This window comes from Hippoglossus hippoglossus, chromosome 3, assembly GCF_009819705.1.
Source record: "Hippoglossus hippoglossus isolate fHipHip1 chromosome 3, fHipHip1.pri, whole genome shotgun sequence".
Taxonomy (NCBI): domain Eukaryota; kingdom Metazoa; phylum Chordata; class Actinopteri; order Pleuronectiformes; family Pleuronectidae; genus Hippoglossus; species Hippoglossus hippoglossus.
In genome coordinates this window covers 8,133,812-8,145,862 of record NC_047153.1, presented here as the reverse complement: position 1 = coordinate 8,145,862, position 12,051 = coordinate 8,133,812, and the positions used below count along the sequence as shown (strand labels likewise).

Here is a 12,051-nt window from a genome sequence, read left to right as displayed (position 1 = left end):
ATTGGTGCTTTCCAATTTCATCCCGCGTAGCGATTGGCCTAAATCCAATCTCACATTGGATTGAAAGCCATGATTGGATGAAAAGACTGTAGCTCAGACGCTGCAGGAACGACATTCGACTATTTAGCTACAGGTTGGTGGCTGAGCCCACTCAGGAGTGACATGCTTAAGCTAACTTCTTCGTTGTGGGACCAGTCTGATCTGATCTGATCTGATCATGACTCTTTGCACTTCTCTCAATATAACGTGACATTCAACACTCATTTGAATGGAAGAAGTCAGATGTTGCAGCTGAACCTGGACCCAGTTACAACACAGATCTGAGACAGTTACATTATCTCAGAAATACATTAAATTTCACTATTTTGTCTCAGTCACCATAGTAATTTGAAAACATGTGTGGTTTTATTATAATATTATAGATATATTTAATTAGTGATACTGGTAACAGTTACTTAGTTTAATTTGATTATATGTAAAACCTAAACATGTTACAGATGCTATCGAGTCTTTATATTTGTGCAGAATGTTGAATGTAAAATAAATGTTGTTCTGTTTTTCCACATCGCAGCTTCTTACCACTACTTCCACTATTTTTAACGAAAATGTGATTTTTCACATTAGTGTCCTCTTGAAGATTATCTGTATAACATATACAAATTATATAATATAATATTAAACTATTATTACACTTGTTTGCGTCTTACTGCGACTTTCAAACATTTATACACCTGCACACCTTTTTATATTCTTATTATATTGTATACTGTGAATTAATACATATCGTTTTTTAGTTTCTTTTTACTTTTTCTATATATATATTCTAATACTATTATTCTGTATCTTTATTTATTTTCCTATTTTTATTCTATTGCCTTTTTTATTCTCTTCTCTAACTCAGTCTGACTATCTGGTGCTTTAATACGTGAATTTATATAGCGTGGGATCAATAAAGTTGTATCTCATCGGATCTTATTTCAGAAAACCATAATATGCAGAGCAACAAAGTTCTGTTTGACATAATATTTGGTGCAAGGCTGCAACTTTTAAAAACTAATTCACTATATTTGTGTGGTTTGTTAAGGCTGCTTAGCTTATGGGACAGTTGCAACAACTATAACAAGACTGTGTGTGCTGGACACATGATGCTAACTATGTCAGTTAGAAGTTAACAAATAATTGATTGCCTCATCACAATGAGGATAATACAGAAGTGGGATTCGACATAGTTTGGTGGCTGGGAAAAGAAAATGAAGCCTGTAGCTAATATAAATCTAAAAACTCCATCATTACTCTCAGGTTTTACATGTTATGTTAAAGCTGTGAGAGCAATGTGCAGAGAGGATGGTGTGGAGGTCACACACACCCCACATGGCCTCTGCTGGAGGAAAATATTCCCTTGAATCCAGTGGATTCACGCTGATTTTGACCAATTAGTGCAGTAATGGAGAGGAGGTGTGGGAGGGAGAGAGAAGCAGCACTTTGAATCAGGACACACCATGGATCAGGGATCATAGAGGAGCACTGACCGAGTGCAGTCTGCGTGTTGGAGGGTGACGAACAGGAGGCACGTCTGAGACTCATCCAACGATGGAGCTGGAATCCATTTCCATGCCAAAGTTTTTATTTCATCACACCTCGCAGTGGATGTAAAACCACCGCTGGAACGCGCCGACGTCCGCGCTCCTATTGGCTGCGCGCAGCGTCGTTCAGAGGAATGACGATGTTGCTGCTATAAGCAGCTGATGCTGAGGGTATGAACACGGAGCCTCTGAAGAACTGTTGACGGTACACGGACACCCCGTCATCGGCGGTGTGTCTGCGGATTGCAGCTCATCTTCGACCACAGACTAAGTGAGTATGGGGGATTTGATGGTGTCACGACGCGCAGGCCTCTCTCCCACTGTCACGCCACATGATGTTTCCTCGTCTTCATCATTTTCACGGGCATGATGCTCGGGGCTTCACAGATTCAGCTCCATCACCTCGAACAGGCGACACATCACATCTGCAGGTAAAAAAAATGATTCAACGATGGACGAGCTGCGATGGCTTCATTTTCATCCTTAGTGGGGTTTTTTGCGTGCGTAAAATCACGTTCAAATGTGTGTTTGTGGGTAAACGCTATTCGTGGATGTTGTTGTGCAACACTGTCATGAACACGGTGCGTGGACTACGTTATAATGGATGCACTGGTTGCTGTGTAGGCTGGCGAACGCGTGGAAAGCGGTGGATTACTGGTGCGCTCCGCAACGCAGCGATTAGAGAGACGCAGTTTCGGTGCAGAAAGCGCAGCATTACTACCCTCTCTCTCTCTCTCTCTCTCTCTCTCTCTCTCTCTGTCTTGCTCTCTCACCTCATTCACACACGCGCACGAATACCCACACGCACGCGGACGCACGTTCCTGCCAGTTAAATTCACACTCCCGAACTCACTCATCCCCCCCCCCCCCCACTGGCTTTCTGCATGACACCAGTAGGGGCATGTTGCAACATCTCAGTCCTTCCTATCACAGATCTCAGGACTTTCCCAGAGCTGTTTCCACATTGTTTCCATTTACCAGCTGCAGCGTATCAATAAAACTGCCTCTTGTTCTGCACCCATTTTTAGGGAACATTTACTCGCGTCCTACAGTTTTTCTCCATTTGCAGGCTTTTGGGGGGGGGAGTTTATTTGTGATACACTGTGGATCCAATCACTCCCCAGTTGCAGCAGCACATCCTTAGATGACTAGTCATGGATGGCCTCAACATCCACCTTATCTCTCCCCCTGGAAAGCTGCGTGGAGTGTACGCTGCATTGGAAAACGCCCACTCAGACACATGAGCCAAATCAACATTAAAGTGTTTTTTTTGCACCGCTGAATAAATCAAGTGTTACACAAATGAAGTTGGACTGATTTGCGAGGAGCTTTGATGTTTCCACTCCAACAGCATCCACAATACAAAAGAGGCCTTTTAATAATCGTGGACGGTTTTTGGACGTGTGACAGACGGAGATTTAAGGCTTTGGAGACGATTGCTCCTTTTCACGCTTAAAAAACAAAATATTTCATCATTGAGTATAAAAAAATAGAATATGCATAATTATGTCCTGATGATGATGATGATGCTGATGATTCTATACTGTAAATCGTATGTCAGTGGAAACGTCGGTACCACATTTCATGGCAGTTCATCTGATAGTTGTTTAGACATTTCAATAAAAGTCAGCATCAGAAGTCAGGGGATGACTAAAATCAGTCGGGTACATCCTGTGAGAACCATGAATATTTGCACTAAACATTGTGCCAACCCATCCAGGAGTTGTTGAGATATTTTACTGGTGGAAAACGTCAGGGGATCACTAAAGTTGGCAGACTTGGATGGATGGACATCCGATCCAACCAAAGGTTCTTGAGACCTTTCAATAAAGCTGCTTCCATACATGCACTGAACTCTGGATATTCTCCTGAATTTATCCAGAAGGACTGTATGTGAGAACTCAGACATCTGAGTCAGTTGCTTTGGACATTCATTGGAGTTTTTCCTGCCAGCCCCCCGGGTAGAAACTCTGGAGAACGTCTGTGTGAGCCCATGTGAGAGTACAGTAGGATTATGTCAGGAGAATTCACAGAGAGTGGGTGTGTCGTTTACATTTCTAAGATGCGACGGATGCAAAACCCCAAATAACCAAGAAAAACAAAACAAAAAGAGTTAAACTATCTCAGAATAAAAAAGAGGAAATATACAAGACGTAGAGGAAGGCAAAGATGAGATTCTAGAGCTTTTGGTGATAGAGGCTGGGAGACACCCCTCCTCTCCTGAACACTGAGCAGATTTTCCTGTTGTTATGATCACGTCTGGTGCGGAGAATCTCCCGCTGCGTTCTGCATGTGTGAAAAGGCAAAATCTGAATACAGTTTGAACCCTAATGTCCGGATATCTTCTGGAGTTTCAGGTCTGAAAATGGCTCAAAATGGTGTCGTTAGAGGAATAATCAGCAGTGAGACTGTTCCTGTTGGAAATTTCATGGTGTCCAATAATGGTTGAGACTTTTCTAGTCTGGACTAACATATATTATTCTGACCAGTTGACCTGGAGCTCCAAAGCAGGCATGGCTTCATGCTGCTGCTGCCAGTCATTACATATTCACTCCAGTCATTCCCGCAGCATCCTCCTGGTTGAACGCGTGGCTTGCTGGAGTAGAAGGGATAGAAAGAGTGTGTGGAAGTCGTGCATAAGTCATCCATGATTTATATGTGTCCTGAAGGAAATGCCTTTCTGTACTGTACATGTCCTAGTTAGCTGCCATCTGTGCCAGGAATAAACCGCCTGTGCAAGGAATGATGGGAAGTTGGAGCTTGGAGTGACCCTTTCACGGCATATTTTAAAACCTTGTTTCTCCGTTTTGTCTCCCATCTTCCAGGTACGACCGTTAAGAGGTTTGGATAGAAGTACGTCACGCACAATCTCAAGTCATGGAATAAAGGGAGTTCAAAGACGACTAAAACAACTGGAGAAAGATCCATAAATAAAAGAAAGTGACTTAAAAAAGTGCAAGAGAGAAGAAGAAGAAGAAGAAGAAGAAGAAGAAGAAGAAGAAGAAGAAGAGTTAAGATGGGGTGTGGTCAGGTTACTTTTCTCCTGGGCTCTACAGTTCCCTCCATCAGACGCCGGTCAACGCAGGAGTCTCCTCGCTAAAACCCGAGCAGCTTGTTTCACCCGCTGGAGGAATCCCCCGCTCGGTGATGTGATGAATAAGTTTGAAGTCCTTGGCATTGTGGGAGAAGGTGGGTGGTTTTTTACACAGCAGATCCTAGTGCATGTTTGTTAACCTACAAATCTGATCCTGGTGATCAGGGCCACCGAGGAGCCTGATGTCATCGACTGTATTTCTTCATGTGAGCTTGTTTTGGCAGCTCATGGCTCAGTTTACATTAAACAGCTGACATGCACACTTCACATTTTAAAAACAATACAGAAGGATTGTTAATGTGAGCCTGATAAGATGGAGAAGATTGAGAAACAGACCTTTATCTGAAATAGGGTTTTATCAAGCTGTTTTCTCAGATGCGGTGATGTCTCGACATTTTCCTGAGATTTTCCGAGTCATTTGCTGCAGACATTTTCCGGAACTTTTCCTGCCAGCTCTCTAGTGAATAAATAAATGTCTGAGTGACACCATGTGTACGGCTGCAGAGAGGTTTCACTTAAGTGCACTTTGGGCAAACACAGCAGTAACAGCGTCATTTCCGCGTCATTTCCTGTTTTCCTGCCGCTGGTCGTGGTCGCTGTCTCTGAACTAGCTCCTCTGCTAACACAGATATTTCTCTATATCACTACGGCTAAGTCTATAGTTAAACATCAACACATACCAACTCTTTGGTGCTTAGTGATTCTGTGTCCTTACATCAGCGTGTCACCGGATTCTTCTGTTTGAGCTCACCCTCGTAGTCTAATATAGAAGCGATGGCATCTCTCTCTCCCTCTCGCTCCCCTGCTCTCTCTTGCTCCGAGTGTCTCATGTTTACTTACTCCTCTGCCTCCTTTAACAGTAGTGGTACATGTAATAAATGTAGTGTATTGGTAGCGATGGAGGCGAGGCTTAGCGACTTAGAAGCTCGGCTCCGCTGCTTAGAACCTCCGTTAGCTGTAGTTAGCCAGCCCCCGCTAGCCGCCGCGGAGCCACTTAGCTTAGCTTCCGCTATCAGTCCCTCGACTTGTCCCGTGCAGCCGGGAGCCCAGGGCGGCTGGGTGACTGTCCGGAGGGGGCATAGTGCTACCCTTAAAAAGCCCACGATTAAAGACCCACCAGCTCACGGTTCAAATAGATTTTCTCCACTCAGCGACGCACCCGTTGAGAAGCAAACTCTGGTCATTGGTGACTCGGTTCTGAGAAACGTGAGGTTAGCGACACCAGCGACCATAGTCAATTGTATTCCAGGGGCCAGAGCCGGCGACATCGAATCCAAACTGAAGCTGCTGGCTAAAACTAAACGTAAATACAGTAAGATCGTAATTCACGTCGGCAGCAACGACTCCCGGCTTCGTATGTCGGAGGTCACTAAAGTTAATGTGGAGTCGGTGTGTGCTTTCGCAAAAACGATGTCGGACACAGTAGTTTTCTCTGGCCCTCTCCCTAACACAACAGGTGATGACATGTTTAGCCGCATGTTGTCTTTTAACCGCTGGCTGTCGAGGTGGTGTCCTGTAAACGGTGTGGGCTTTGTAGATAATTGGCAAACTTTTTGGAGGAAACCTGGTCTTGTTAGGAGAGACGGCGTTCATCCCACTTGGGATGGAGCATCTCTTTTATCTAGGAATATTACCCAGTCTATTAAATGACAACCCAGAGTTGGGACCAGGACGCAGAGCTGCAGTGCTAAACACGTCTCTGCGCTCCCTCTGGATCAGTCACACAACCACAAACCCATAGAGATTGTGTCTGTCCACCGTCCCGTTACATTATTTAAATCAAACAATAACAGAGGGAGAATTCCACACAAAAATCTAATACAAATTAACACAACCTCTGCAACAACTCAGGAAATAAAGACTTTTAAATGTGGTCTGTTAAACATAAGATCATTGTCATCAAAGGCTATTTTAGTTAATGAACTAGTCTCAGATCATAAAATAGATTTATTGTCCCTCACTGAGACCTGGCTGCATCCTGATGAATATGTCAGTCTAAATGAATCTACTCCCCCAAGTCATGTAAATACACACGTTCCCAGAGAATTTGGTCGAGGAGGTGGAGTTGCTGCTATTTTTAACTCCAGTCTATTAATTAATCCTAAACCTAAACTAAGCTACAACTCATTTGAATGTCTTGTTCTTAGTCTTCCACGCCAATCCAAGAAACACCAACAGCCAATCATATTTGCTGTAGTTTACCGTGCCCCTGGGGCTTATACTGAATTTTTAACAGAATTCCCTGAGTTTTTATCAAACCTAGTCCTAAAGACCGATAAAATTATTATTGTTGGTGACTTTAATATTCATGTTGACAATAATAAAGATAGCCTTAGCGTAGCATTTATTTCGCAATTAGACTCAATTGGTTTCAGTCAGTGTGTACACCAACCTACTCATTGTTGTAACCACACACTTGACCTTATATTATCATACGGTGTCAAAATTGAAAATCTAAAGGTACTTCCGCGCAATCCAATTCTATCAGACCATAATTTAATAACCTTCGATTTTTCACTATCAGAATATATGCCACTAATAATGAACTCATTTTCAAGATGTTTACCTGATAGTGCTGTAGCTAAATTTAAGGAAATAATTCCGATTACATTTAAACCCGTACTATCCGTCGATATAAACAACAAATTCATTAAAAACCCTAGCTCCACTGAGATTGACCATCTCGTCGATAGCTCTGTAAGGTCATTACGATTAACATTAGACTCAATAGCGCCTCTAAAAAAGAAACATATAAAACATAGTAAATTAGCTCCGTGGTATAATTCCAAGACACATGAGTTAAAACAAGTATCAAGAAAACTAGAAAGGAAGTGGCGCTCCAGCAACCGTGTTGAAAATCTCCTAGACTGGAAGAATAGTGTTAAAGCATATAAGAAGGCCCTCCACAAAGCAAGAGCTGCCTACTATTCAAAACTAATAGAAGAGAATAAAAACAACCCCAGGTTTCTCTTCAGCACTGTAGCCAGGCTGACTGAGAGTCACACCTCCACCGAACCCAGTATTCCTCGATCCCTAAATAGCAATATCTTTATGAATTTCTTTAATGATAAAATTCTAACCATTAGAAATCAAATCAACCATCTCCTGCCCTCAATTGGCACTAATACCCCATCAAGAATAGAAAACTCAGAAACGGCCAAGAATCTTACCAATTATTTAGACAGCTTCTCTCTGATCAGCCTCGATCAGCTGACCAAAATAATCTCATCTTCTAAACCAACAACTTGTATCTCAGACCCCATTCCTACAAAATTACTTAAAGAAATTCTGCCCCTAATTGACAGTTCATTACTGAACACAATACATCTGTCATTATCATCAGGATATGTACCACAGTCTTTTAAAATAGCTGTAATCAAACCCCTCCTCAAAAAACCCACCTTAGACCCAGAGGTTTTAGCCAATTATCGTCCGATATCTAATCTCCCCTTCCTGTCTAAAATCCTAGAAAAAGTTGTAGCCAATCAGCTGTGTGAGTTTCTCCAGGAAAATAATATATATGAAGACTTTCAGTCAGGGTTTAGAGCCAATCACAGCACAGAGACAGCCTTGGCAAAAGTCACTAATGATCTTCTAATAGCTTCAGATCAGGGGTTTGTGTCTGTCCTCGTTCTGTTAGATCTCAGTGCAGCATTTGACACAATTGACCATAATATTTTATTACAGAGACTAGAACAGTTAATTAGCATTAAAGGAACCGCCCTAAAATGGTTTAAATCCTATTTTTCAGACCGCTCCCAATTCGTGCAAATTAATGATGAGTCATCTGTGCGCACCAAAGTTAACCATGGTGTTCCACAAGGCTCTGTGCTCGGCCCAATTTTATTCTCATTATATATGCTTCCACTTGGAAACATTATCAGGACACACTCGGTAAATTTCCACTGCTATGCGGATGACACCCAGTTATACTTGTCAATAAAACCTGAACAAAGTAATCAAATAACTAAACTCCAAGCATGTCTCAAGGACATAAAAACCTGGATGACCCGCAATTTTCTCTTATTAAACTCAGATAAAACAGAGGTTCTAATACTTGGCCCTAAACACCTTAGAGATACATTATCTAACGATATAGCTGCGCTAGACGACATTGCCCTTGCTTCCAATGAAACAGTCAGGAACTTGGGAGTGATCTTCGATCCTGATTTATCCTTTAATTCTCACTTAAAACAAATTTCTAGGACAGCCTTTTTTCACTTGCGTAATATCTCCAAAATCAGACATGTCCTTTCTCAAAAGGATGCAGAAAAACTAATCCACGCCTTTGTTACATCCAGACTGGATTATTGTAATTCCTTATTATCAGGCTCCAGCAGTAAGTCGTTAAAGACTCTGCAGCTTGTCCAAAATGCTGCAGCACGTGTCCTGACAAGAACCAAGAAAAGAGAGCACATTTCTCCAGTATTAGCTTCGCTACACTGGCTTCCGGTTAAATCTAGAATAGAATTTAAAATTCTCCTCCTCACCTTCAAGGCCCTCAACAATATGGCACCATTATATCTTAAGGAGCTGTTAGTACCTTATCAACCCACTAGAGCACTGCGCTCCCAGAATTCAGGCTTACTTGTCGTCCCTAAAGTCTCTAAAAGTAGAGTAGGAGCCAGAGCTTTCAGCTATCAAGCTCCTCTCCTGTGGAATCATCTCCCACTTTCAGTTCGGGAGGCAGACACCATCTGTACGTTTAAGAGTAGGCTTAAAACCTTCCTTTTTGATAAAGCTTATAGTTAGAGCTGGTCCAGGCTTGTCCTAGACCTGCTCTTAGTTAGGCTGCTATAGGTTTAGAAGGTCGGGGGACACATGACACACGGAGCTTCTCTTTCCAGCTTCTCCTTCCTCTTCTCAATCTTTATCACATCAAAGTAATTCATATCCCATCAATACATGTTACTGACTTGACTTCTTCCCCGGAGTCCCTTTGCCTTATTGTCCGCAGACCCAGGGCCGCGGCTGTGGCCACATCATGGATTAGGATCTGGGGATCACGTATCAGAGATCGTAATGGTGGATCCAGTATGGCGGATTCTGCATCGTGCTGGCTGATCGTGACAACAAAGGCAGATCCTTTATCGTGTTGGCATCAGATACTGGTAGTGGACCACGACCGAGGTGGCAGCTGATGATGGATCCTAATGGCGGCAGTGGACAATAACTGTATAGTGGCATCCGATCTTGATGGTGGATCATGATCTTGCTGGCTGCTGACCATGGACTATGATTGCAGCAGGACTGCTCGATACATAGTATTTCTCCTCAGACACTTGACCATTAATGACATTAATCCACCAATTCACTGACCTTCAGTTATACTTCAAAATGTTTACCCTAATCAATGCTGCTAAAAACCTTTATCTTGATGTTCTCCTTTACACTTGGCATCTATTGCACTTCTGTCCGTCCTGGGAGAGGGATCCCTCACATGTGGCTCTCTCTGAGGTTTCTACGTTCTTTTTCCCCTGTTAAAAGGGTTTTTAAGTAGTTTTTCCTTACTCTTGTTGAGGGTTAAGGGCAGAGGATGTCACACCATGTTAAAGCCCTATGAGACAAATTGTGATTTGTGAATATGGGCTATACAAATAAAATTTGATTGATTGATTGATTGACTGATTTGTCCAGTTCTTCATCAACGATTGCTCACATGTCGCAGTAACTCTAGTTTCATTATCAGCATCGGTTGTGGCTCACTGCTGTTGTGGTTGTGTTTCCGTTATGTGGCTTTTGTAGTTTAGTTTTTACAGTTTGTATTTGTGTTGCGACTTCTGCATTTGTGTTTTCTCTGTTCGGTCCACGCGTTACAAATAACCAATGCAGGAACAAACATTACAGCGGAGTCAGGAGATTCTTCTCCCACCACCTTCGATGTGCTGTTAACAAAAACTGAGAAGTGGAATTTATATTTATATGTCATGTCCTGCTTCCTGCGTGTTCTACTCTAAACAACTTTAGCCAGATCTTTATTCCTGTATCTCTCTACTTTATGAGACAAGTCTCCCTGTTTCCTGATTCATTTCATCATATATATCTATCCAGTGTCTCGAACAGGAACAATAATTTTTCTCTCAAATTATTTCCAATTGCCTCCATTTTACATTTTTCTCAATTGTGGTTACGTTACTGTAAAATCCTGCATTGGTGTTTCACATTTTTATAAACTTCCAGCAGCTCAAAGGCCGTTATCCATCCCCATCCCGACAGGCTTTTAATCTGCTGGACGTGTCGAAGTGTAATCTGACCAGGCTCGAAAAACACAGAGCGGAATTAATTAGTGAATTAAAACAGTATTTGGGTTGAAAAGAGAAACTCACAACACCAGACTGAGGAGAATTAGTGCAGTGGAAATGCAGACTAAGGTGAATTGCGAGTTGTACAAGCACAAGTAAAAGAACTGAACACCAGAGATTTACATGGACACCAATATTCTGATATTAAGCCTATAATCTGAATAAGACACTGCCATGTAAACAGCGTTTTCTTATGATCTTAAACTGAATGAGGTCATACCTGGAATAAGCGATAATCGAATTAAGAAAAACATCTAGAATTTTTTCTGTTATATCCCTGTGCATCTGTGTTAGTGTGTTTTGCATAAGGGTGAGAGGTTGGTCGACTCCTCCTCTGTGGGATCAGAGGTCAGGAGATCAAATAAATGAGGATAACAAATTAAACTCTCGCTGCACATGAGTCTCAGATATTTCACAAATGTGTGTCACACATTAAACTACGTGCCCATTATTTCTGTCAGTCAGCTGTTTCATTTGAAGCTGATTCCAGTGAGTTGCACTGACATACATCTCCGCGTCACTCTAATGTGAGACGACAGAGGAACCCAGTGCTTATTGTACTGTTGATAATTCTCACTAACTGTGATCAAATATACATCAGTTTGTCAGCACACTTTAATCAAAATGTTACAAACAAAGAGGACTGCAGTGTAATGATTTAAAGTTGTTTTAGTTATTAACTTGTTTTTTTCTCTAACCCTAATGAATTGAAGATTTCGTAAGGCAAATCGCAATAAACATTACACAATAGAATTTTTTTGTATTATCTTAAAGTATTTATTTTTCAAGAAGTGATTTGATTTAAGAGGTTAAAACTCACATCAGTCTGAATTTATTGATGTTCTGTCTTTGTCTCTATTTGTCCTCGTGCAGGAGCGTATGGAGTGGTGCTCAAGTGCAGACATAAGGTAAGACAGCATTTCTCCTTTCTGGAAGTCTTAACGTCCCTTGTATGAAAATATTGTTGGTTTGCAATATTGTAATATGAAGTCTCCGTGTCCCGGTGCATTTTCATGGAGAGATTATGAGGAAAAAAAGAAACCAAGTATTGGTTTGTGTGAAGTGAAAAGCT

The 12,051-nt window shown here is 41.8% G+C and overlaps 1 protein-coding gene across 7 annotated transcripts in view; it reads left to right on the top strand.

Annotated features, from left to right (window-relative positions):
* The first annotated feature begins 1,485 nt into the window (after positions 1–1,485).
* Positions 1,486–12,051, top strand: part of cdkl5 (cyclin-dependent kinase-like 5) — a 35,600-nt gene continuing 25,034 nt past the window's right edge. For 2 of the 7 annotated variants that reach the window (XM_034573852.1, XM_034573842.1), the window contains exons 1-3: positions 1,486–2,014; positions 4,409–4,772; positions 11,853–11,887. In XM_034573852.1, coding sequence (XP_034429743.1) covers positions 4,736–4,772; positions 11,853–11,887 — 72 coding nt within the window. In that variant the 5' untranslated portion in view covers positions 1,486–2,014; positions 4,409–4,735. The remainder of the gene's footprint in view (positions 2,015–4,408; positions 4,773–11,852; positions 11,888–12,051) is intronic. The other 5 variants (XM_034573861.1, XM_034573816.1, XM_034573869.1 and 2 more) reach the window with 3 other exon arrangements.